The 26,747-nt window shown below is 45.8% G+C and overlaps 2 protein-coding genes across 2 annotated transcripts; one reads left to right on the forward strand and one right to left on the reverse strand.

Moving 5' to 3' along the window:
* Window positions 1-194: 194 nt before the first annotated feature.
* On the forward strand, window positions 195-17,465 carry nup98 (nucleoporin 98 and 96 precursor). Its single transcript, XM_008401780.2, has 35 exons — window positions 195-365; window positions 2,030-2,139; window positions 2,550-2,645; window positions 3,274-3,459; window positions 3,525-3,664; window positions 3,817-3,924; window positions 4,336-4,516; window positions 4,596-4,753; window positions 4,827-4,964; window positions 5,810-5,945; window positions 6,016-6,108; window positions 6,230-6,367; window positions 6,442-6,575; window positions 6,653-6,840; window positions 6,922-7,041; window positions 8,078-8,255; window positions 8,637-8,748; window positions 8,829-8,942; window positions 9,032-9,170; window positions 9,831-10,008; window positions 10,086-10,247; window positions 11,155-11,370; window positions 12,301-12,433; window positions 12,500-12,735; window positions 12,813-12,997; window positions 13,338-13,600; window positions 13,672-13,932; window positions 14,042-14,199; window positions 14,271-14,411; window positions 14,481-14,635; window positions 15,417-15,638; window positions 15,898-16,139; window positions 16,208-16,362; window positions 16,840-16,957; window positions 17,052-17,465. The coding sequence occupies exons 2-35, from the start codon at window positions 2,061-2,063 to the stop codon at window positions 17,249-17,251; spliced, it is 5,463 nt and encodes a 1,820-aa protein (XP_008400002.1). The 5' UTR covers window positions 195-365; window positions 2,030-2,060; the 3' UTR covers window positions 17,252-17,465.
* Window positions 17,466-19,849: 2,384 nt separating this feature from the next.
* On the reverse strand, window positions 19,850-26,081 carry LOC103459856 (uncharacterized). The gene is made up of 9 exons (XM_017303019.1): window positions 26,006-26,081; window positions 24,708-24,777; window positions 23,975-24,263; window positions 23,363-23,388; window positions 23,187-23,258; window positions 22,567-22,587; window positions 22,017-22,438; window positions 20,831-21,017; window positions 19,850-20,355 (listed from the first exon to the last, which is right to left on the reverse strand). Exons 3-7 carry the CDS (start codon window positions 24,261-24,263, stop codon window positions 22,040-22,042), a joined length of 807 nt encoding a protein of 268 aa, XP_017158508.1. The 5' UTR covers window positions 24,708-24,777; window positions 26,006-26,081; the 3' UTR covers window positions 19,850-20,355; window positions 20,831-21,017; window positions 22,017-22,039.
* Window positions 26,082-26,747: the final 666 nt, after the last annotated feature.

The following is a 26,747-nucleotide window of genomic DNA, read 5'->3' on the forward strand; positions in this document are numbered from 1 at the left end:
TGAAGAGAATACTTTTCAACATCCTGAAAAGTCGAATCTTCTTTAAAACATGAGAAATAAACGTAATTAGGAATAAAATATTTGTTTCGCAACCAAATATTATTCTGAAAATAATATTACGGTGAAATTTGTGTGTTTAGCGTTCTTGCTTTCGTAATTATGAAAGTGCTCCTTCGACGTCATCGCGTATGAAAGTGCGTAGCAACGACTGCTGAGCCGTTTTCCCTCCTCGTTGACGGAGCTAGCCGCTACTAGGTGTTTAGAGACTCAAAGTTCTGACGGAGAGCTCTCCTCACTCCATATCTCAATCTCTGCCGGAGGAGGTTCGGCCGGCAGACCGAACTGTCGCGGCGGTTTCGGCCCAGGTAACTATTAGCCAAACATTAGTTGTTTTTCTACATTTTACTCGCTCCCGTGTTGCTAATGCCGTTAGCATTGCGCTGGTTAGCTAACGTTAGCGTAGCGCATTTAGTTTTAAAATGTGTCACACCTTTAAAACCAAGAAGCAGCAGTAGCGTTATATGTAAGAGCGCCATTAGTCTTTTTCTGTGGTGATAAAATATTATTGAAATAATTTCTGAGCTGAAGTGAGAGTTGGCGGATGTACCAAACGTGTTTATGAGCTACAGCTACATTAGCTGATCCGGTCTCACCCAGCTGCAACTAGTTGAGTGATCTGACAACTAGTCAAAACATGTCAACAACTTGGGTTAGTTTCCGCTTCAAGGAGCGAACTAAAGCTGGCAGTTCAGCCCGGAGAGTCGCAGCTGGAGCTGGAGGATGTAATCAGGCGTCCTCCATCCCTGAAGAACCTGCAGGTCTTTCTGATGCAAGTCTATCATATTTTTATTTCTTACATCAGAGGTTCTTTTATAATTTGAAAGACTTTCTGATGGACTTTKCCTCGTTAGTTTCACTTCAGCTCATTATCAAGACTTCAGAACATCTTTGATAATGATGTTGACTGAAACCATCAACACCGTGTCGCTCCGTCCTGAAATAGGGGTCGGGTTCCTGATTGTTCCGTGTCAGTGGAGACTGAAAATTAAAGACAAACAAATTGTTTTCCAGCCAAGAAGTGTTTCTGAGTTTCAATGCCTGAATCAGAGATGATTATAATGCTGTGCATTATTGGAGGAACCTTTTTATATGTTTGAGTCTCCAGTCGGTTTTAAATTGAACTGCCATGATGATGAACCGTAATTATTGTGATAAACTGTAAAATTTTTGTTTTTTGAGAACATTTTCAAGTGATATGTGGATAATGATGTAAGTTTGTCCAGTGAAATGCCAACAAACTTTAATTCTGCTAAGACAGCAGTGGAACTGGAAGATATTTTAAATATTAAGAATAAAACAGGACAACCAATATTAATAAATAAAAAACACACAAAACCAACCCATAAATAAAATAGATTATCTCTATAAACAAAATTTCCCCTTAAAGTGGGTCTAATGTAAAATTTACTTGTTTTGAAAGTTATATTTTAAGTTATTCCCTCATCACAAACATTCCTGGATTGTTTCTGATTYTTWTTTTTAACGAATGTTTGAGAAATCTTTAATTTTCATATAAATATATATTTACTTACATGGCCGCTCTTCTGCTGATGCAAGGAGCAGCCACATTTGATCATGAGGTCAGCCTAACCAGATAATCCGGCTCCTGGAGGCGTTTTTATCTCATCTATTTCTGTGTGTTTTATTCTAACACAATTTGTAACTTTTTAAAATGTGCTTTATAAATACAGTTAACCTCTGAACTTAAGGGAAACAGCAGAGTTCATGGAGATCTGAGCAAAGAATCAGATTTAATCATGAATGTATGTTTAGTCCATTAAATCTGCTGGATGGAGAATAACTGGRTCAGGTCAACAGTGATCATAAAGTCCAGAAGAGAAACAATTTCTGAAGACTTCAGGAGATTTTTAAGTCTTGTTAATTTCAACTTTATTTTCTGTACAGATGTATTTGTTAGTAAAAGCTAGATTTACGTATGAATGTTGCTTTTTGATGTTTGTCTCAACAGAAGATCTATGAGTTCCTGCTAGAAGGTCAGGATGTTCAACAATTCGTTTGGGACTCCGTTTGGCAGTGGGACGGGCGGCTTCGGCTCCTCTTCTGCCTTCGGCCAGCAGAGTAAGTCGGCTCTTCATCATTAGATCATACCAACAGCAACTCACAGTAGATCGTCCTGATTGGATCCCACATGGAGGGTCTCAGCCTGATTGGCTCCAGATCATGTTATTAGTGATAAAATCAGCTCCTCTCTTCCCTTCCTGCTGGTTGTTAATCAGTCAGCAGCTGTTTTCTGCTGAGTCCATTAACAGCAGCTACAGCTCTTCCTCTACCAGAGGGTGGCGCTAAATCCTGCTTAACATGCTGCAGCTCTGGGTTTCCAGAGGAGCCGTGGAGCTCCCTGACAAAAATGTTGAGGTGTTTTTATGTCCAGACCTGAACGCTGATGTTTATCTGGATGCTTCAGGTTTTATCGGGATGTGTCAGGTTTTATCAGGATCTTCTCCTCTGCCCTCTTCCTCTCCAAACAGACGCGGGTTTTGGTGCAGCAGGAGGTTTTGGGACGTCGGCATTCGGGGCAACCACCAACACCGGAGGATTGTTTGGCTCCACGCAGAACAAACCTGGTTGGTTCCTCCATCTTTATCTTTGCTTCTGTGTTCGACCAGAACCTGAAGTAGAACCTGACTCTGTTTGACTGATRGGGAGATATTGGTGTTTTAATGAGAAGCTCTGATGTCTGGATGCTGCTGGAAAATCTTACAATTCAGTGATTTTTGAAGCTCACCGTTCATTTAATTAATAGAAACACAAATAATACTGAAACTGAAAGCTGTTATCAAAATTACAATAGAAGCGTTTATTTATTTATTTTTATTACGAATCTTGACATTTTTAAAATCAGTTTCATCAGTTAACTGGTTTCCCAAAAATCTGAAATTAAATTAAAATATTTCATTTGAGTTCATCTTATTAAATTAGAGCTTTTGCTGATGATTACTCAGGTCACTCTGCTGATTTAATCAGATACAAAATCTCCACATTCTGCTGAGTTTTAATTTTTTTTATTTGGCCACTGAAGCCTTTTTGTACAATATCAGAAATGGATTAAAAAGCAAATAAAAACTTGAGGAATTTCTGAACTGGTTGTGAATCCTCAGATCAGGTTGAGTTTGTGTCTCAGCTCTGACTGAGGTGCAGAGTTCTGGGTCGGGTTGGTTTGACCCGGCTGTGTTTTTTTCCCCAMCCCCTCAGGCGGTCTGTTTGGGTCCAGCACCTTCAGTCAGCCGGCGACTTCCTCCACTAGTACCGGGTTTGGGTTTGGCGCCCCCACCGGGACGTCCACCAGCTTGTTTGGAAACACCGGGACCGGAACCAGTGGCGGCCTCTTCTCCCAGCAGAGCAATGCGTTCGGCGCCAACAAGCCCACTTCCTTTAGTAGTGAGTGTCTTGTGGCGCGGCGGCGGGCGGGTTTTGACGGGTTCTGATGGAGACTCTTCCYTCAGGCTTTGGGACCAGCACCAGTAGCGGCGGTCTGTTCGGCTCCACCAACACCACCACCAATCCGTTTGGCGCCTCCAGCTCCCTGTTTGGAGGCTCCGGCTTCGCAGCCAATCAGCAGCCAGGAACCACAGTGAAGTTCAATGTGAGTGTTCAGGAGGCGGTGCCGGCAGGAAGCACATCATGGCAGCTTTGCTCCAGTTTCTCATTACTTTCATGTTTTAGATCAGGACAGAAGGTAAAATGGCTGCTTGGCGCCATGGTAACCGTTTTAATCTCCATCTGAAATCTGTGCAGCCTCCAACAGGAAGTGACACGATGGTGAAAGCCGGTGTGACCACGAGCATCAACACCAAACACCAGTGCATCACCGCAATGAAGGAGTACGAGAACAAGTCTCTGGAGGTGTGTGTGTGTGTGTGTGTGTGTGTGTGTGTGTGTGCAGGGACGCCCGCCCGCGTGTGTGTGTGTGTGTCTAACGATTGTTGCGCTGGAAAAGAGCTGAAGCCTGTTACATGAAATCAGTTTAATTTTTAAGTCAGAGTTTTGGTTCTGCATCGACGTGATTCTGGGGAGAAAGTGGAGCAGGACAATCAGAGGATTTGGTGACAATCAGGAGCTGATTGGTTGGTTTGTTGCATTCAGACCAGGATGGTTTCTGAGTTGGAGCTGCTGATTCTGGATCAGCGCTGCTCTGAAGAACTGATCTGGTTCTGCTGGCGGATCTGATGAATCCTGTCAGATCGTTGCCCCATGTTGGGAACCTGCATCTTTTCCTGTCGTAATGAGTTTTCTCCTGGTCTCCATCGTGTGCAGGAGCTGAGGCTGGAGGACTACCAGGCGGGCAGGAAGGGCCCCACCAATCCCATGGCGCCCGGTGCCGGCGGCCTATTCGGCGGGGCCACCCCTACCTCCAGCGCCTCCACCGGACTCTTCGGCGCCACCGCCTCCAACTCCAACTTCAACTTCGGGGCCAATAAATCCACGTTTGGACCCGGTGAGTCCTTGGTCGGGTTCTGGTTCTGTTTAGGAAATGGTTCAGTCCAGAGACGCCACCTGCTTCTATCCCCTCACAGCCACTGGATCCTTTGGAACCAGCACCAGCAGCCTGTTCGGCCAGCAGAACCAGCAGCAGGCCAGCAGCCTCTTCAAGCCATTCGGCGCCACCACCACCACCCAGAGCTTCAACTTCGGCAACACCAACACCATGGGCCAGCCCAACACCAGCACCATGGTGAGAGCTCAGCGTCCAGCACGCCTTCACTCTTTTACTCTGCTCGACCTTTGACCTGTGGCCGTCTCCCCAGGGTTTGTTCGGCAGCACGGCRGCCTCTCAGCCGGGCGGATTGTTCGGAACCACCCAGACCAGCACCGCCACCGGCTTTGGGACCAGTTCTGGGCTGTTTGGCCAGCCGAATCCTGGCTTTGGAACTGTTGGCACACAGGTACAGGTCACGACCCAGAAACTGCTTTTAATCCACAGACGACCGGGAAGAGTGAGCCGATTCTGATGTTTGTGACCAAACTACACAGCAAATATCGTCTAAAAAAGAAAAACAATACTATACTATTAATATATTTTTTACACTTCAATTAAATCTTAATTTATTTATCAGTCAGCGTTAAAACTATCCAACGCTGGTCATATTTCAAAGCAAAGTAAATCTAACCTGAAATGGACAACGACGAGTCAGCATATTGGTATGCTTCACTGAGTATTATAAATATCCTCAGGGATTAAGTTTTCTCATATTTTCCTTAATTCATCCGTTTTGTTTAGTAATTCTTTGCTTTTGCTGGTTGTGATTGGTTGTTATTTATCGAAGCCGATCGACTGTTTACAATGAATACTGTGGATGAAAACGTCTGATTGGCTCCTGCTGTGGTTAATTTACATGAACTTTATCAAGCTGCAGCACAAATGCAGAGCCAAGCGCTGCCAGAACACGGATAGTGAGTGAGATTTAAGATTAAATTTATTTTATATGAACAATCTACATGAATTATTTCTGTAAATGTGTCAGAATTGGACGCGTTATTTTTTTCATCTGTTGTTCCTGGAAAATGCTCAGTTAATCCCAATAAAAACAAACAAAATGATTTAACCACACAAATTTACTCGATAAATACAGTCAATACAAACAAATCAAAAACAATGAAACTACAACTTGATGATCATAACTGTAGTGCAGACGAACCGCGGGCGCCATGTTGTTTTTTTGTTCACACAGATCTATGCGCTCAGATCCGTCTTCTTCCTGCTGATGGTTCTGTTTCTGTCCTCTTCCAGTCCAGTCTGTTCGGGAATAAACCCACCGGGTTCGGAACCACCACCACCAGCGCTTCGTCTTTTGGCACCAACCCTGGACCCTTTGGGAACAAGCCCGCTCTGACTCTGGGGACCGGAACCAACACCTCCACTTTCGGTGAGCGTCCAGGGTTCTGCCGACCCGCTCCGGATCCTTCCTCCTCCTAACTCCCTGTCTCTGCCTCCAGGTTTTGGAGCGAGCCCGGCTGGAGCAGGACTCTTTGGTAATAAACTGGCCACTGGCGGACTGGGAACTGGACTGGGACCCAACTTTGCGACGGGTACCGACCGGGAGCAGAACTGCTCTGAAATATGAATCTCTACAGATGAAATATTTGCTGATTGAATGTTGAGATGTTCTGATTGGGTCGGTGCAGCTGATTTGTGCCGTTTGTCCCACAGTCGGAACCGGGASCACTCTATTTGGAAACACCCAGAACAAGCTGGGCACAGCGCCGGGACCCCTGGGAAGCTTCGGCACCGGCGGCTTCAGCGGCGGCAGCAGCAGCCTGGGCTTTGGGGCCACGCAGCAGCCCGTCGGTGAGCCGCCGGTTCCGGATCTGACCCGTTTCCCCAGCCATCCATATGCTCTATAGATCTATTTCCTGTTTCAGCTCTGACGGATCCGAACGCCAACGCTGCACAGCAGGCCATACTGCAGCAGCAGCTCAACGTGCTGGCCTACTCGCCGTACGGAGACTCGCCGCTCTTCAGGAACCCGCTGAGCGACCCCAAGAAGAAGGAAGAGGTGAGCGGCGGCATCATGGTCACCAGGATGACCACTTCTTGCTTAMAGTTGATCTGTGATCTGATTTCTGGTTCCAGCGTCTGAAGCCGACCAATCCRACGGCCCAGAAGGCGCTGACCACACCCACCCACTACAAGCTGACGCCGCGACCCGCCACCAAGGTCCGGCCCAAAGCGCTCACRTCTTCCGGCACCTCCAAGTCGCAGCTCTTTGACGGTCTGGACGACGACGAGCCGTCGCTCACCAACGGAGCCTTCGTGCCCAGGTGCCATCTGGTCGCCATGGTAACCAGGAGCACGGCCGGTCGGACCTGTCCGTCTCACACGGTTCTGTTGTTTCTGCGCAGGAAGAGCATCAAGAAGCTGGTTCTGAAGAACCTGAGCAGCAGCCAATACAGCAGCAGCAGCCTGAACAAAGACAGCGACGACCTGGCCTCGCCCTCAGAGTATCCTCAGAACGGACACAGGTACCGGCCTGACCCACGGGTTCTGTTCCAACAGCAGAAACGGAACCTGACTGAACCAGTTTCACTGTTTTCACTGTAGATGAAATGGTAACCTGTAAATGATCATTAAGTGAACTTGATGATATAAAACTGAATCAGGACGAGGAACTTACTGCTGAAGAGCTTCAGTCTCAACATGAAATCTAAATTTTAAATGTTTTAGCTCTGCTGAACATCTTAAACTGAATGTTTCACCATTTCACCGCCTTCCAGCCATTTTATCAGGATTTATTTCAGACCTGAACTTGGACAAGTTCAGGCCTTTTGTGATGTTGCAGCATCAGTGGGCTTTATAGAGACTTTATGCTGCGATTCGGTTCAAAATGGAGGAGTTTGATTGGTTCGTCTGCTTTACCTTCATTAAATTGTTTGAAACTAAAACGTAGTACAGCACATTGGTGCTTTAAAAAAAAACACTGAAATCAGGAGCAGGAAGACAGCAGCCAGACTAGTGAAGGCGTTTTCCTCCCTTGGTAAAGAACAAATGTTCAAACTCTCAGATCCTCCAGGAGTTCAACTCCAAACCTGAGAGGTTAACAGATCCATCTCTGAGCTTAGGGAACAATTTTCAAACTTCTGAGGCTGAAGCTTCTCCATGTTTACTCCTCATTCCTGCTGCATCAGGGGAGTTACTCCGATTAACGATAATATTGTTTTGAGACCATTTTCCAGTAACGTAAAGATGAAAGAACACATACTCAAAAAAACTTTAAATTCTAATGAACATTTAACACTGGAGCTGAAAAACATTTTAAATATCCAGAATAAACAAAACAACAAATAAAACTAATTATGAAGTCTCTGGAAACAAAATTATTCTTCAAAAAAAGACCAAAGTAGCAGACATAAGACTTTTATCATTCAGTTTTTGGTAGAAACACAAAAGCGATAAATCATGAAGTGCAGGGAGACTTTCTGTGTTTTCAGTCTMAGCGGGTTGCGGTTGCATCACGGCTGAATATGAATCGATTCTGTTAACATTCTGCTCTTCCTGCAGCCAAGCGGAGGACGACGAGGTTCCAGGTGTGAGCGGCCGGGCTGACGATGACCCCGAGGTCACCCAGTTCTACGTGAACCCCATCGCCAAGCCCATCCCGCAGGGCCGTGCCCAGCCCAGCCTGCAGGACACCATCAGCGACCTGAACATGCACAAGCAGCCCAGGAACGGCCTGGAGGTCAGCAGGTCACGCCGTTCTGCTGGTTCACTGTTACCAGGCCCAGGTCCACATGTTGGTCAGATCTGATGGAGCTGGACGCAAAGATCATCTTCTGGTTAACATGAGAAGCTCTGAGAGGATCGTCTGGTTTATTTTCAGCATTTCAGGTTGTTTAGATTAGAGATTAATCAATCCACCGACCAATCCACTGTTTCACTTCTGATACCTGAGCTTTAGTATTGGCTGATGCAGAAAAAGAGCTGGGTAACTTAAAACTGTCCTTTTTTAACATGAATGTGCTGAACTCCAGATTTATTTGATAACTGCAGCAGCATGATGTTGCTTAGAGCAGGAAGCATAGAGTTAGAGTGAATAGATCTGCCTTTCTCGTTCCTCCAGCTGAGCAGCGACGACGTCTCTGCGTCCTTCGGCGACGACTCTCTGCAGGAGGACAGGGAGGAGGAGGAGGAGGAGGAGCAGCAGGAGGCCAAACCGTCTCCTCACCCTGCAGGTCAGAGCCCGTCCCTGTGACTGCGTTTCCCATCAGCCCCTCTGCTGGGTGGCGGGGCTAAGCGTGTGCTGTGCTTCCAGGCATCGTTCTGAACCGGGTGGGTTATTACACCATCCCCCCTTTGTGCGATTTGGCTGAGATGCTGGACGAGAACGGAGAATGCGTCGTAGAAAACTTCACCGTCGGCAGGAAAGGTAGCGTCCGAATCCTCCCAGCTGAAATGTTCCTGAATGAATCCCATTGGTCGGCTGACTCTGAGCCAGATTCTGATTGGTCCTTGCAGGTTACGGCTCCGTCTTCTTCCCCGGAGAGGTCAACCTGACGGGCCTGAACCTGGACGAGATCGTCCACTTCAGACGCAAAGAGGTCATCGTTTACCCCGACGACAAGAACAAGCCGCCGGAGGGGGAGGGGCTTAATCGGTGAGGCGGAGCCTAAATCTGACGCTTTATTTCTGAAGCTTTTCTAAATAAATCCAGAAACAAATGTAGGAAAAAGATATTCATTATCCAGCGCTCATCCAACTAACCTTTGAACTCCAACAGACTGAAGGTTTCTGTTGATTTATCTGTTAATACTGGAGGTGGGACTGCGTTAAATATTAAATAATGCAGTTCTACTGCATCATTTAAAATCAACTGTATTTATAAAACTATAAATACAGTTGATTTATAGCTTTAATTAATCACATTACTGAGGATATGAGCAACATTTTCAAATCAAAACCCTTTTTACAGCTAAATTGACTAAACTGCCATCAGAACTAAAAAAAAAAAAAAATTGAATTGTTTATTTTTATGGCACATTTCAGCAACGTGTTTAGCATTGAGGTGCTATTTTAGGCTAGCATAGCTTTCTGACAGGCTAACTCCTTTTAGCACAACTTGAACACAACGATGGTGTCTCCCAGCGTCCAATCAGATCGTTTAAAGCAGAAATTACAAGAAGCTGGAGACGAACAATAAATGGACTTGATGTAACTAATCAAAGTGTCAGTCTGACAGTGACTAGTGTCGGCTCATCARACGGTCCAGTTCAGTTTGTGTGGCGTTTCCCGTCCTGACCCTGCTTCCTGTCTGCAGGCGGGCTGAGGTGACCCTGGACGGCGTCTGGCCCAACGATAAGACGACCTGCGCTCAGATCCGCAGCCCAGAGCGACTCACCGACATGAACTACGAGGGCCGGCTGGAGAAGGCCTCCAGGAAGCAGGGTGCACGCTTCCTGGAGTACCGACCCGAGACGGGCTCCTGGGTGTTCGAGGTGGGTCCCGTCCAGTTTGGTCCGGTAGAACCCGCAAGTCGTCAGGGAATCTGACTCTGCCCCCCTTTCTCCTCCAGGTCAGCCATTTCTCCAAATACGGCCTCCAGGACTCGGACGAAGACGACGAGGTCCCGCCCAAAACCGACCCCAAGAAGCTGAAGACGATGATGTCACTTCCTGCTTCCAGGCTGCAGCAGCTGCTTCCTCCATCCCAGCAGCAGGTGGCGCCGCAGGCCCAGGTAGAGCAGCCTGCGCCCCCCCACACTCCTTCTCTTCCTCACTCACACATTGATCAGATTTTCTCATTTAATCTGGTGATAAAATAATTTAGACTGGAAGAATCAAACTCACATTTATTATCCTTGATTATTATTATTATTACTAGTATTGTTTGTTTTGATCAGAGCTTTTCTCCTCCAGATGTCTTCAGAATAATTRAGATGTAATAATTTAGATTATTTTGCAGATTTTAATCTGATGTATTAATAAAAATCTGGATGTTTAKTCCAGTCAGGGGATTTGCCTGCTGGGTAAACGGAAATTAAATCCTGACCTGCCTGCTGGGACGGGTTTAATGTTTGCTGCAGTCCAATCATATTAGAATAAATGTTTTTATGAACCATAAATTTRTTTTTCAGCTTTAATTTAAAAGTTTTGATATATTAATGAATTGATTGATTGTAAATCAGTATTTTCTGTCTGACTGATGGATGTTTCATAATTTTTAAATGTTGGTGGATGTGTTGCTTCGGGTCTCAGCTGATCGATCCGGTTCTGGTTCTCATCAGAACCAGAACCTTTTTACTTTTTCTGATGCTCCTGGTTCTGATTCTGGTTAAAGGCCGGATGCGTGAATTGTTTTCCTGTTAGTTCTGAGATGAAGGTGAAATTAATGCGACTTTTTAACATGAATGTAATTTCTATTTTCTGTTTAATAAAGTATTAAAAATCCCTTCAATTTCTCTGTTTTTTAGTTTTTTATTTTAAGTCTGAAGTGAATCTGATCCTCTAATCGGGTCGATCTGAGGAAATGTTGCAGGTTTGATCCGGTTCCTCTGATGAACGCTTGACCTCTGACCTGACCTGGTCTGTCCAGAGTTTCTTCGTCCGTCCTCACGCTCTCTCATCATTCGTCTCTGTCTCCAGTCCACCGTCGTGGATTTGGCGAGCGGCGTGGCAGAGCTGGACAGCGACATGGCCGACATCACGCAGGGCGTCCCGACAGAGAGCATGCTGGGAGGAGAGGAGAAGGACTGCGAGCTGCCGCTGGTCGACATGGAGACGGCGGCGCTGACTGACCATGAGCCGGCGGCGTGCAGCCACATCCCGTCCACTCTGGGCATCAATCCGCACACGCTGCAGGTAGAACCACCGAGCCGCTCCAGATGAGAACCGCAGGAACCCGGAAAATAAAAACCRTCTCAGTAATGAAGCTAGCACTGCAGTTTCTGTCACGGGGAAAACACACGATGACCTCATGATTATCACTGATCTACTGAGGCTACCTGATAAATATTTTCATGGAATTTTGCAATATTTTTTTCCTTATCAAAATCTATATATAGAAATAAAAAAGGACAGACTACACACAAACTTTATTCATCCATTCAGGAACTTGAATATCTTGATTTTTATTATTCACCAAATCATTCGTGGATTATATCTGGACATGCTGCCACCTGCAGGTGGGAGTTGGCATCATTTTTGGCATCATTTGAATCCAATGATTCTAACYGTTTATGCAGAAAATTTGAAATAAACTGAGTTTCTCATCGTAATTTGGAAATAACAGCCAGAGGACGCCGGACATGTGAAAGGACGGGGTGGTACTTCAACTTTAAACCTGGCTTAATYTGTTTAAACTGTAAACTAAGCATAGTCTGGTGGGGGGTAGTAAAGYCTGGAGCCTTGCCAGGCTGATGATAAAACCCAGTTATTAGTGTGAAAAAATTCTGGGATCTGCTGTTGTGAATTTCTGCAAAAACCTGTAAGGGCTAACTTGATAAAATGGTTTCACATTCCTGTAAAAGGAGCTAACAGTAGTTAGCTGTAGGAGCTGTTGRCTCCTTTTACAGGAGCTGTTCTCCTTGAAAACAGGACGTTAGCTACACATTTTTATATCTGTTTCTGTTTTCTGACATGTTTCCAGACGTAGAGTCAGTTGAAGAACCAGAATCTTGTTTCATTTTTAAATGTTTCGGTTTGGTTCAGAAGAAACCATTGGTTCAGATTAAGAGGAGCTGAGGCGACTGACAGTTATCCGTCTGAGTAATCAGATTACTTTGTTTCCAGATCATGAAGGCGTCTCTGTTCACTGAGGACGAGGAGGACGGAGACATGTTCCAGCCTCACAGAGCGACCAAGGCGTCCACCGACGTCTCATCCCCTCGGCTTGTCCTGCCAGGCTCTCAAGGCCGGCCGTCTGGTAGGAAACTCTTCCTCGTGCTGATGAAGACCTTCCTGCTGGTTTCTGACCTTCCTCTCTCTGCAGTCGGGGGTCTTCTTCAGGCCCGCTTCACMTCCGGCATCTTCCCTCAGCGCGTGGACGCTCCTCTGTCCCGCGGCTCCCCGGCGGAAGCCGACCCGCCTCGGCGTCCGCAGTGGAAGAGTCCAGTCCCCACCCCATTCCTGCTGCCGACCCGGGCCCCGGAGCCCGCCATCCGGACGGTGGGGKTGCGGCGGCTGGGTGGCCCCGTCCCTCTGAAGGAGTCCGTCACTCAGGGGAAGGTCGGTTCTGGATCACCAACTGAGCCACAACGCTTCAGCARGAAGCTGTAACAGCCTGTTCTTCTGCTGTCCTGCAGGGGGCGCTGCTGATGGACACCGGCCTGTTCGCCACCCGCTCCTTCAGGGTGGGATGGGGTCCCGGCTGGACCCTGGCCCACTGCGGCAGCCGGCTCAGCACGCAGACCGCTGACCAGTCGGAGCTCCAGGAGCAACGCACCAAGACGGACTTCAGCTTCCTGCACAAACCGGCCCGGACCAAACCGTAAGGAAAAACTCCTGAACGGGCCCAGTCCGCTAGGCGAGCAGTAGCTGAGAACATGTTGGGTTTCTCAGGAGTTTAGTGACAGTTTGTARCTGCAGATAATCCAGCAGAATTACAAGAAGCCCAGAGTTCATCTGTTGGGTTTGATTCCTAAAATAACTTCACTTTGTGACCTGGAACGTTGTAGAACCTGAGGTTCCCCCAACAGGCCAGAAGAGACTTCATTCTTTAAACCATCAACTGCCGTTTAAGGGCCTGATTGAGAAAAGGTTCAGTTTACTGGGGACACTTAAAGGGTTCTCTCTAAGGTCAAAGGTTAACCTGAGCTGTGTGTCTCCAGGCTCGCTGAGAGCCCCTACAAGGTGGTGGTGGAGCAGCTGGTGGGGCTGGAAGCTCTTCAGGGGACGAAGATGATTGAGGAAGAGGAGGAGGAGCGGCATGCGGTGCTGCAGCGCCCCCTGGAGATCAGCCTGAAGCACAGCACCGTCAGCATCCCTGAGGGAGCGTCCTGTCCGCTGGTGGAGCCGCGGCCCGGCGTGGCGGCACTGCATGACTACGCCGAGTGGATCAGGGAGCTGAACGCCGAACGCGGCGACTCAGACCGTGAGTTCTGGTTTGGTGATGGACGGTTTGTCTCCGCACTCCGTCCCTGACCTGTCCTTTCCGTCCCGCAGCCATCCTGGGCCACTGGGCCGAGGTCTGGACGCTGTGCGAGGCCCTGTGGGGCCAGCTGGACCCGGACGCCGGCCCGCTCGACGACTACCAGCAGCAGCTTCAGCGCCGCCGCGCCTTCTCCGACTGGCTGGCCCATGGCGCCGCCTGCAGGGTGGAGGAGGAGGTGGCGCTGGCGGGGAAGGGCCGCCATGCGGAGGCGCTGTTCAGCTACCTGACGGGCCGCCGCGTCAGCGAGGCGTGTCAACTCGCCCAGAGGGAAGGTGAGTGGAGCGGACAGAACCTCGGGTTCTGATGGAGACCAGCAGAACCTGATAGTGAATTTAAACTGGAGATATAAATGGTGTGTAACCATGGTATGTGTGTGTTTAGGCGACCACCGCCTGGCCCTGCTGCTGTCGCAGGCCTCCGGATCGCGGTTCTGCCGCCAGCTGTTGGACCTGCAGCTGGCCGACTGGAGCCGGACACAGACTGACCTCCACCTGAGTGAGGAGCGGCTGCGGATCTTTGCCCTGCTGGCCGGGAAGCCGGTGGGTTTTGACGGCCCGGAGCTGTCCTACCCGCTGCCCGGTTCCGATTCTGAACGGTCCCATCTCTGCAGGTGTGGCAGTCGTCCGGGTCGGCAGTGAACGTCTGCTCAGAGCTGGACTGGAAGCGCTGCCTGGCCGTCCACCTGTGGTACCTGCTGCCGCCCACCGCCTCCGTGGCCAACGCCCTGGCTGCCTATGAAGCCGCTTTCCAGGTGAGTCCTGGCCAGACCCACCTGTCTGCCGGGTCAGAACTGCTCTGATGGTTCTGTTGCCCCCTGCAGGGCTCCACAGAGGCTGGCAGGTATGCCTGCACGCCGCTGCCGCCGTACCTGGAGGGGGCGCCACCCCTAGAGGAGGAGGACGACAAGGTGGAAGAGGAGCCTGGGCGGCCGCTGCTCGACCTCTGCTTCCACCTGCTGAAGCTCTACAGCGACAGGTAAACGTGACCTTGATAATCAGTCACAACCGGTTCTGACTCACTGCACTGAACCAGTTAGTACACAGGTGCCAAACTCCAGTCCTGGAGGGCCACAGCCCTGCAGCTTTTAGATGTGCCTCTGCTGCACCACACCTGAATAGAATAATTGGGTCATTAGCAGGACTCTGGAGAACTGATCTACACAAGGAGGAGGTAATTAAGCCATTTCATTCCAGTGTTTTGTACCTGTGGCACGTCTAAAAACTGCAGGACAGCGGGCCTTGAGGACTGGAGTTTGACAACACTGAGTCAGTAGAACCAGCTGAATCAGGTTCCACCTTTTCCATTTATCTGTTTAAAGTCGATAATTTAAAACCTGATCTGTGTACCTCAGATCACCTGATCGGTTTGACCTGCAGTTCCTGTTAAAGGGCCGGTATTATGTTTAAGAAATCCTTTAATCAACCATTCAGCTGTCCAAAATGCCCAGGTGGACCTAGCCCCGCCCTCAAATACAAAACTCCTCCCCCACTTGGCTCCTTCAGACTAGCCAGCAGCCATTAGCAAACATCTGCTGTGCTCATTATAGGAGCTGCCGCCCAGAGCAACACTGGTAAAAATGTTAAAGGGTTAATAGAGAGCTATGTTTGGATAACTTCCTGGAGGCGGAGCTTCAGAGGGAGCAGGAGTTTCTTAAAGAGACAATTTCAGGAACTTGCGTAAGGAAATAAATTTCCTGGAAACCCCATAGTACTGTTCCTTTAACAATCCGATTCTGTCGACCCGTTTCCTCCTGCAGACTGTACGGCTTGCAGCCRCTGCTCGACCCGCTCACCGTCACCTGGCGGCGCCTGGACTACCGGCTCAGTTGGCACCTGTGGGGTGTGCTSCAGGCGCTGCGCTACACACACCTGGCCGYRCCGCGCCAGGGACTCGTCCACGCTGCCTACGCCGCTCAGCTGGAGAGCGCCGGCCTCTGGCACCTGGCCGTTTTCATCCTGCTGCACGTCCCTGACCACAGGTCAGAACCAGAACCGGGTCTGGACCCGCTCTTACCATCCCGATCACAGAACTGGGCTGGTATTTCTGCCGTAATGCTGAGCTGGAACCTTTAGTGTCCAAAGGGAACGATTAATCTAAGCTGAATAAAATCTCCTGCTGAGTTCCACAGRGCTCCGTCCTCTTCAGTGTCCAGATGTGAACAATAAGCTGCAGTATTTCTAAATGCACTAYGAGTTTCCTGTAGCTGCTGTACGAATCAAGTTTCTTCTTCTCTGCAGGCAGCGGGAGCGCGCTGTCAGGGAGCTGCTGGCGCTGCACTGCCCCCTGCTGGAGACGGAGGAGTCTGCCCGCAGGGAGCGCTTCCTGACCGACAGGCTCCTGGTTCCGGAGAGCTGGATCCACGAGGCCAAGGCGGTCCGGGCCCGGCGGGACGGGGACCGCCACCACCAGGCCCTGCACCTGTACCGGGCCGGACACTGGAACCAGTGCCACCGGCTGCTGATCCAACACCTGGCCTCAGGTATGCCCAGCRCGCTGGACCCATCCAGCTCACGCCGCGTCATGTAACTCGACCCGTTTCTCACGCAGACTGCATCGTCAACGACAACCACGACTACCTGCTGGAGTTCCTGGAGGGCCTGGCRGTACCAGAACACAGTGCCAGCATCCAGGACTGGGACACGGCCGGCAGAGTCTACCTGGACTACATCCGGGTCATCAAGTCACTGCARGACATCCAGCAGGTCAGTTCGGTTCTGACCCGGTTCTGTGAACAGAAACGACTTCACTCTGATGTGGCATCGAAGTGGATAGTTTGTGAACTTTATAAAGTTCATTTAAAGACAAACTAAAACTGCAAACAGCAGAAATGATGTTTAAGATGAAGAAATACTGAAAACATCCAGGATGCTGAACTCTGAGTGGTGATGACAGCTGCCGCTAACGACTCATTTAGTCATCGATCGATCGATGACTGCATTATTAAATTTAATTTTTAATGCTTAATTCAAAATGTTTTGTTCAGTTTCTGCTTCCTGGCTGCTCTGTGTGGCTTTAGTCAGTTTGTCCATTTAACCGTTAATCAGTTACTAAATTRGTTRACATTTCAATAATCGTTAGAGCTCGGTTGCTGTTTTTTAGTAATTCTGCTAAACYTGTGGCGGCGTTGCCAGGGTAACCGTTGAGGATTGTTTGTGTCTAATGTGGTTCTGCTGTCCCAGACGGACAGCTCCGGCGCCGGCTACCAGCTGGAGCGGCTCTACTCTGACGTGACGTCKCTCTGCGGCCGCATTGAGCTGCTGCCCTGCCGGACCGCCAGGGACCACCTCGCCCAATCAGGTGAGGGCCGGGAGCCAGCCAATCACAGCTCACGCTGCTCTGAAGTTTCAGGGTCGTTCCCTCTGATCTAAGCTCCGCCCTTCCCCTTTTGCAGAGATGGCGAAGCGTGTGGCRAACATCCTGCGGGCCGTCCTGAGCCTGCAGCAGGGCGACGGCGCCACCGACCTGCTCAGCATCCCRCTGGCCCAGTTGGCGCCGCACATCAGCCGGCTGCCCATGCCGGAGGATTACGCTCTGGATGAGCTGCGCGGCCTGACCCAGTCCTACCTGCGGCAGCTYGTCGTCAGCCAGTGACCRGGACAGGAAATGCTCCAAGTCCCAGGCAGGACCCGACCCCATCAGAACTYCGGTTCTGATCGTTAGGCTGGGATGAAACCGGCTCATCGGGAAGTTCAGACAACTCCAAACTGGGCAGAAAAACCTGGAGACGAGTTGATTAGATTTTCTTCTCTCACAGGAAGTTTCTTCCTRCAGRATTTCAAAATAAARTCAGAACATTGACACATCATTAGAGACCCAAATGGATCAGAACCAGCAGGAATTYAAAGTCAGGTTTAAACCCTGAATGGATTATTGGTTCTGTCGGATCCGGATGTGTGAATGAAACGGATCAATTATGAAACGGCGTAGCCTGACCCGATCAGAGGCTCTTTAAACTCAGAGGTTCTATTTTTTTAGGTTTTCCTGTTGAAACTCTAAAGTTTCCCCTCATGGTTCTGATCCGATACGCCGCTGTCGGAACCGACCAGGAAACACCAGAACTCTGTGTCAAAGAACCGAGCTTCTTTATTGAACATTTGTTGCCATTTAACGACTGTGTCTGTGGTTGCCATGGTTACACGGATGGACTGCTGTGTGTGTGTCGGTGTGTGTGTGTGTTTTCTGCTGCTTCGTTGATCATATTTTTAATAAAGTTGAAGTAGAAATAAATAAAATGTCCAATGAGTTTGTTTCCTTTAAAGAATCGACTCAAACATTTGGTTGTAAATTTTTAATAAAAAATAATTTTGGTGAATAAAATAAACTCCAAACTGAAACACATGGGTGCATATTTAATCTATTTAACATTTATTGGTTGAACGTTAAATTGTAAAGTTAATTTTATTGAACTAGAATCCAGAATCATCTAAATGGACAAAATCACATGAAATATTTAACATTTTTCTGAAGAACTGCTCTTCTGGGTTCCAGTGAGACGTGAATTAATAAAACTGAGTTCACTTTCAATGCCTCATTAAAGTATTTTCTCTCAGAGGAAGAATTTCAGTACTGGGCTGATGTTCTTCCTGGTTTCAGTCAGAACCAGACGTGGAGAAGCTGCATTCAGCTTCTATGCAGCACAGATCTGGAACAAACTTCCAGAAAACTGAAAAACAGCCAGAACACTGAGTTCCTTCAAACCTGAACTGAACACCCACCTGGTTGTTACTGGTTCCTCAGTTGGTGACTGTCTGATGTAAATCATTTGAACTGATTTTTTACTGAAATGTTTTACACTAATGTTGTTGACCTGCAGGTCCATCCTACCGCAATATCTGGATATAATCGTTGAAAACCACACAACAGAAAAGTTCAGCACATAAAATGTGTGAAAAATGATCTGTAAGAACAGAATGATGTCATCTTGTTCTTTTAGCCAAATTTCTGTTTTCTTGGACCTTCAGTGACTGAGGATGTCCAGAGTTCACTGGAACACAAACATTAACACCAAACATCTTCATATTACAATAAACTGCGCAGCTGTGATAAATCACTAATTGTTGGGATTAGGATTAACTCCTCACAGGCCGCTAGGCAACAAAGATGCACTTTGGATTTCAGCTGATGGACGAAGTCATGATTAAATGATGGTGGGTTTAGGCAAAGAAACAATTTAATGTTCAGTGTGTCAAACACCTGTAGACGTACTGCAGCGAGTCGTCTGAACAGTTTTACTCCTGTCTCATAAACCATCGTTCTCTCTAACAAACTAAAAGACAAACCTCAGAGTTGTGATCTCCTGTTGCAGTCGCTGGTCTCTTCTGTTTCAACTTGGTTTTGTGTTTTTCTGCACGTCTCGCCACACCGTCTGTTAAAACAGAGAAATCCGGATGTTCCTACCAGGGAGCCGTGATAAAAGCTGCTGACGGCCTTTAATTCCTCATTCTCTGTCTCACACAGGACAGGCTGGAATGTTCTCTGAGACCTTGAATTTTTCAGATATTTGTTGGTACATTTTTCACTGATCAGGAATTGTGTGAATAAAAGGTTTTTGGTTTGAGAATAGAAGGTTTGTAGGGTTCTTTTTTAACCTCTGACCCCTTCGGTGCAGAAGACATTCATCTTATATCTGACCATGATGTTCAGTTCAGAACCTCCACAGAATCAGTTTTACAGCAGCTCCACCAGCTGTTTGCTAATTGCTGCTGGCTAGTCTGAGGAGCTGAGTGGAGTCGCCGCAGGCGGAGTGCTGCTCTGTGAGGCAGAAACTGGGAATCTGCAGCTCTGAGGAGGAGCTGCGCCCTGTAGACGGGGCTAGGTCCACCCAGGCGTTTTAACAGCTGAATGGTTGCCATGGATATTAAAGAATTTCTCAAACATGAAAGAATCAAAGCGACACTGCAGGTTTGTTTATGGGGTGTTTTTTTTAAATAAATTCTCAGACTTAGTTGGTTCTGGTCATTCCTTGTTGCTAAGTCTGTCATCCACCTCCTCTCTTCTTACTCTCTCTTCCAAAAACACTCCAACATGCCTCATTAGCTCTGCTGCAGCTGGTAATTGTTACACATAATCACCTAGTCATATTTCCTGTCAACTTTTAACATTTTTTAACATACGGTTGGCGGCCTGAGCGCAAAAAATGAATGCAAAAATAAATCCAATTCTCAAATTGTAGCATCAGTTTATTTCAGACTTTGACAATAAATCACAGAAAAGGGTAAAAGGTCAATAAGATCAAAGATAGCAGCATTGATTTGCATAGAAAATTGTAAAAATGATCCAAATGTAAGAAGATGCAGCAGGAGGAAGTAAAGTAGACAATTTTTCACAATCAAGAACAAATTAAGCAAAATCCCAGCTGAAAGCGTTTCTGTCCTGCCACTAGATGGCAGCAACAGAGTCCAGCAGAAAACACGGGGATGTGAATCAGAACCTGAGGAGGTTCAGGCTACGGCTTTAAGCTGATTGATCTTGTTTCCTTGTATTTGTGCTTTGGCTGAAAATGGGACTTTCTCCAGAAGTTTGGCTCTGAAGTCGTCCTCCAAGCAGTGACCAACCCCTTTAGCCAGGAGGAGAGAGGAAACCTCCAACATCTTCACCTGGTCGTTCATCTCAACCTCCAGCTCAGCACTGATCAGGTCAAACTTACTGATCCCTATGATCGTGATGTTTACATCCTGGACTGGAGCACTTTGGACCTGAGCAGGAACAGGATGCCACACAGAGTATTACTGATTTTGATAAACTATGATACTTATGATAACAGGTCAAAGGTCATATCTGCCATCATGGCTTATAGATGGCAGTACAATCATGTGAGAGGATTTACTAGAAATGTGAACAAAAACTGAGAATGAAAGATCTCTGGAAGAGGAACAGGCGAGTCAAATGAACTGAACACACAGCAGCTGTGAGAGGAGCTGACTAAACCGAGCAAACACGACTGAAAACAGACAGAATCCAAATATACAAGCCAAAGGAACCAAAACAAGAAGAACTAAATAAAGTCAAAGCCCAAAGAAACAAAGTATCAGGAAGTCTGCAGCATTTCAAACCCATTAACATTCATCCGACAATTATTAACTAACTCAGTTTTTTAAGTTCACTAATTTACAGCCAATTTGAGCAAATTAAATACAAACAGAAAATCTTAAATGTTCATTTCATACTGACCTTGGTGATTCTGGTGGAGTCAGTGGAGTTTAAAGAAACTCTGTCATTATAGAGATTGGTCTTTAAATTGTTGACCAGGACCACGTCTCCATTTGATATCCCACTCAGGTGTTTGGTGTCTTCACCCCACAAGTCCACTGTGATGGACCCGTCATTAAACTTCCCACAGGAGTTTAATGACTCCGATCTGTTCAAACCCAAAACACAAGATTCAGTCGACTCTGGAAACAAATGAACACTTTGCAAGTTTAACATTTTTATAATCAGATGTTTTATTGTTCGTCATTGGTCAGATCTACAGATACGCTATATGATGCATTTAGGTTTCCTGTAAAACACAACTCTGATGTAATACCTCTATGCCCCAGCAGGGGCTGGGGGAGCTAGCAGGATGTCTGAGTCAGAAACAAACATGACTTCCTGCTGAAACTGGTGCAGGTCTGCAACTTTTAAACCTCGATTTAAGCAAGTTTTCCCCAACCCTGGTCCTCAAGGCACACTGTCCTACATGGTTTAGAGGTTTCCCTGCTTTAATGTGCCTAATTCAACTGATTGCAGTTTAACAAACGCCTGTTGATCGACTGAAATCAGCTGGACTGAAGAGAAGGAAATACCTAAAACATGCAGGGCAGTGTTCCTTGAGGACCAGGGTTGGGAAATACTGGTTTAAACTTTTATCATTATTAATGGTTATTAACAGGAAACCGCAGGAGAGTATCCTGTTCCAAGTGCATGATGGGAGATGAGCGTCCTGGTGACAGATCCAGTTGGTTTAAATGTTATAATTGTTTCTCTAAATGCAGATAAAAAATGTACATTTAAAATGTCTTTCTTGTTTCCATTTCCTGACTTAAAGCTCAGAACTTGACTGGTCTGCATTAACAAAATGTTCTCTTCTCTTTCCCATTTAGAAGAGTGTTGAAAAATGTCTGTTTGTGTCCTTTCATAAGTACAGGAAGTCATTAATTACAATTTAAAAGTCTGATCCATTTTACAGTGTGAATTTAAAAGATAAATGTGAAATATTTACCAGGACTGTAGAGGGCGCTATTAATCATGTCATTTTCTGAAGGTTTAACGATTTTATCAGATATATTAAAAGTCTGAAATTCTCAGTTAAGCTGCCTCTAAAAACTAAATGCCGATGATGAGAAGCAGACAGAAGAGCTTCATAAATGACTCTCACCTCCTTCACGGTGCCTTCAACACTCACTGGCGTCTTGTCTCCAAAGCTCTGGACGTCTCTGATGCTGTAAACTGGACTGAAAATAAGTTTTCAGCTTCCAGCTCCACATTTCTGGGAACTTCCAACGAGCCGGTCTCTGATATCCTGGTCCTTTCTGTAACTTTCAAAACTTTCTCCTGACGATCCATGTGGGGATCCCTGATGGTGTAGAAGTGGCCCTCCTCAATGGCTGGAAACCGCTCTCTTCCATACACCACAACTTTGATGGAATCGGTCTCATCAGCGACTCCCAGGTAGAAACGAAACTTGGTCTCATTGGCTTTGATTTGATATTGGCATAGGTTGGACTTCTGTACGACCTTCACAGTCAGAACCTTCTGACCCAGATCTCCACTGGCCTTCAGATCCCTGATGGTTTTTCTCTGGACCAAGACGACAAGAGAAAAGGTAGAAACAGATCCAATCACGAATAAAAAATAAAAATAAAAACCCAGATGTAAATATAAAGCAAAACTCTTGGTTGTTAATGAACACCAATGTTTTTACTCACCAGATCAGGACGTAGCATTTTCTGAAAGGAAAAAAAACAAACAAACAGTTCATTAGATGAAGACCTTCATGATTCAATGATCTAATCTGGACTCTGATTTTAGTTTTCTGGACTCTGATTTAATGTCCCTCCATTAAACTTTACATTCATTAGATTTGATACAGCTCTCTGAAATGCCTCTCTGCTGCTTCCCCTCCTTCTAGAGAATCACTGACTGCCTGATAATTGTCAGCTCAGCAGTTTTCTTCATGTAATATTTTAATAGTTGTAAGTCACGAAAATCAAGACAAAACCAGAGTAGAGTTGCTTTTGACCAATAAAAACTGAAACATTGATTAACGTGACTGATGATTTTGATGATGGTAGTCGACAAAATGTAATGTTTGTTACTGGATTCTCAATCGGTGACGATTATGTTTTTATGATATAAAGCATGCTGAACTGTGTTGTTGCTGAAATGCGCTAAACAAATAAGATGGATTGAGAGAAAATGGATATTGTCATTTAACTTAAATTAAAAACAACTCTTTATAATGCATCTGTATGAATTTAACTTTCTGAACTGACATCATGAAATAAATCAGGGTTTCAAAATGAGATGCAGCCTCCACATGTCCTACCTGTGGACTGTGAGCTGATCCAGATGAAGCCCCTTGGTTCTGCTCTGGCTCTTCTGCTCCAGCAGGATCCGTCTACAGAAAGCAGCAGCACATGTTTCAAGCATTTTATGAGCTGAGCGTGTCTAAGACGATCGGAAGATGAGGAGGTTTTGATTTGTGTCAGAACAGGTTCTCACCTTTGGCTGGCTGCTCGTCTCTGGACCTTTAAAAGACAGAAACACATTGAGATGTTTCAGGTAAAAACAGTATTTAGTCTGATATATTTGACCTTTGACCCGTTAGAACATGGTGAGCAGATGCTACACTGCTAGCAGGGTTCTCCTCCTGCTACCTGTGGATCACTAAGATGATCTCTGAACATCAGCATCACCTTCCCACAGTGACCTCAGACCCACAGACTCGCCACAACCCGGGACAATACCACACTGCTGCCAGCAGGGGCATCGTGTCAGGCTATGGTAAAGATGGTCTCTTCTAGCTAACTGCTATCTGAACTTGAAGGTGGTTCTGTAGATCACAGCATTTAGTCTGAAGCTACTAAATACAAACAGCTCTTAAGGAAACTGAAGACTAACCGTCATGAAGGAGAGCTGCTGACCTCAACATGACCATAAAGCTCAGCAGGAATGAAAAACAACACCAACAGTTTCTGACACTGTCTCAGACTGAACCCAGAAACCTCCTCCATCCATAGATCTGCTTATTCTTCTCCTCTGAATCAGGTAATCAGGGGTTTGATTACTGATCAGCTCTGACCATGATACTCGCCACATTAACTGGAAACTCACCTTCTTCTTGTCTTCTCAGTTTATCCATAAAAGGACGCAGCAGGTCCTGGACTCCAGGGTCGTTCCTTGGTATCTTATTCATTGCTTCGTTGACTAAGCGAATGGATTTCTCTATTCCAAAGTTCTGAATGAGCTTTTCAGGCAGCTTCCTTTCAAACATCATCTTGGTTGGTGAGTCATATCCCAGTTCATTGAAAAGTCCCTTCATTTTACTGTACTGATCATCCTCCAGCTTCTCAAAGATCTTGGTCATGGCGTCTCTCCACTCGTCTTCTGAGATGTTTGACATCTGTGATGCAGAAAGAAGGACATGTCAACAAAATGATCAGAATTTCTTCAACCACCGATCTGACTGCATACAGACATTGACCCCTGACCTTTGAAGAGCAGGCTGACCGAATGAGACTCATATTTAAAGGAACCAGGTCTCTTTTCTGACCGTACTGTTTGAGGACATCACTTATGAAGAGGTTAAAGGTTAAGGCTTTCATTGGGTCCAGATTGGACAGAAACATTTTGGTCTAGAGAAGATCAGAACCACCTGAAGCTCTCATGGTTTCTATGGCTGTCCTAATCAGAACATTGGTTCTTTAAGAAATTAAACTTCAAACCTTTTCAGAATAATTACTGAATTACTTACTAAACCAGGTCTTAAAGTTTATTAAAATAAACCTGGTGGAGGCTCAGTGTGAACCAAAACCTGATGCTTCAGATTAAAGCTTTAAGACCTCACCTTGTCCTCAGATGGAGTTCCTCTCAGTTCTGTCCTGGTCTTGTGGTTCCGGTTTTTGCTGTTGGTGTGACTGAAVTTAAAGAATYGTGATGACGCAGCAGCAGCACAGTCTGTTTTATTACCTTCTTTATAGCCACTGCAGGTCTACATGTGTTACACCCTGCAGTGTAAACACTGTTTCACTGCACTTTGACCAACAAGTTGCTCTTCAGTCACTTAGCAACTTCAGCCAGCAGCTGTTTCTATTGGACCATGAGGTTCAGCAGCTTTATCACATCCAGCAACAAAATGAAAACTGTCAGCTTGTAATTAGTTTTCTATGGTCTATAATTGCTTGTCCAGGGGATGGGTGTTAGCGCCCCCTGGTGTTCATCAGGACCCAGTCATGCTAGCGGAGGACTGCATCTCCCCTCTCTATACAGATAGTTTTACTAAAGCTGTAGAGACCAACTGATCTTCATCTTATAGATCAACCTGTGGAGAAATGCAGCAGCCATTATGTTCKCTGAATGATCTAAAACTTTCCAAGAAGCACCAAAWACCTGAACTAATCAACATRTTCTGGGGTTTCATTTATTTAAATAGAATCTGTATTAAAAGTATATGTATCCTCACCGTAGAAAATGATGTACACCAAAAACAAATCCAGATTTAGAAAACTAGATTTCTTGACTCTCCAAAGCCCTTAGGACAGGAATTCGCTATCCATGATCTGCAGTTCAGCATTTTACATTTCCAAGATGTTACTGATAGTGATAGATGTTACTGATTGGATCTGATCTGACACAGATCAGAACCAAAACCAGACATGGAGAAGCTGCATTCGGTTTCTATGTACCACAAATCTGGAACAAACTTCCAGAAAACTAGCAGAAACACTGAGTTCCTTTAAACCTAAACTGAACACCCACCTGGTTGTTAATGATTCCTCAGTTGGTGAATGTCTGATGTTTTTAATGACTTTCTTATGTTTTATGATGTAAATCATTTGAACTGCTTCTTTACTCAGATAAACTTGACTGATTTAACTGAGCTCTCTGTTCTGATATAAAGTAAAATGAATACTGTAAGGTCTGAATAGCTGCTTCTAAATTCCTAACAGGATTATTGTTATTATTGTTATTCTGAGATTGGAAAACAATCTCAGAATAACAATCAAACAATCATTTTAACCAGTTTGTTAGTCATTCAGACAAAACATGAATAAACTAATCTTAAACCAGTAAAAACYACAAGAACCAGTAAAAATAACCAGTTTAAAAATAACCAGTTTSAACTGGTCCAGCTGTAAAACTCACCTTTTCCTGCTGTTTTCTGCTCACTGCTGATGAAACCAATAAAAAATAGAAAATCTGGAAACTGAAAGTTCCTGGTGACAGAAAAATGGATTCAGCAGAAGTTTCTCAAAATGGTTCAGTCAGAAACTTTTACTAATAAACTTGATGCAGAAACTTTWAACCGAGACTTTCTCTGAGCTTAAAGTTTGATTTAACGTCAGACTGGAGTTTTATTCCTGCAGAAGAGAATAAGCCTCCTCCTCTTAATGAAATGCTTCTCATCTGCCTCTGGCTGCAAAACATGAAACATTCAGTTTCRTTTGTGAACAAAGAAACCCAATGTTTAAGTGCAGGGATGTTTGGTCAGGTGGGAATGTTTTAAACTACCCAGCCTGGAGTAGTTTAAAAAACAAAACACAAGTTAATTCTTCTGCCTTTTAAAATAAAAGATTCTTGTTCAATAATCCAGAATGAAGATTTCAAAATAAACGACTTTATCCATTTTCTGCTTTTTGTTGATTGAAATAAACATTCATTCATTAAAATGTAAATAGTTTTAATTAAATTTGCATTCATGGTACAAGTGATGCAAATACAAACTAAGTATTGAGTCTCTTCCTCACGAACATTTCTCCTGCTCTGACTGTTTTATCATGGAAAAATGTTGCATGGAGAGCCTTTTTTACAAATAGAGATAAAAATTACTATTAATAAATTATTAATGAATATTCCATTAAGAAAATAAATATCCCCATTAAAAAAA

This window comes from Poecilia reticulata, unplaced genomic scaffold (assembly GCF_000633615.1).
Source record: "Poecilia reticulata strain Guanapo unplaced genomic scaffold, Guppy_female_1.0+MT scaffold_131, whole genome shotgun sequence".
In the NCBI taxonomy this organism is placed as follows: domain Eukaryota; kingdom Metazoa; phylum Chordata; class Actinopteri; order Cyprinodontiformes; family Poeciliidae; genus Poecilia; species Poecilia reticulata.

Excerpts from the sequence above, each read along its gene's own strand:
- LOC103459856 (XM_017303019.1), bottom strand. The coding sequence starts at position 24,263 with ATGTCAAACATCTCAGAAGACGAGTGGAGAGACGCCATGACCAAGATC. Across the intron at positions 23,259-23,362 it reads AGACGAGCAGCCAGCCAAAG|ACGGATCCTGCTGGAGCAGA; the intron begins GTGAGAACCTGT and ends TGCTTTCTGTAG. Across the intron at positions 22,439-22,566 it reads AAATGCTACGTCCTGATCTG|AGAAAAACCATCAGGGATCT; the intron begins GTGAGTAAAAAC and ends GTCTTGGTCCAG.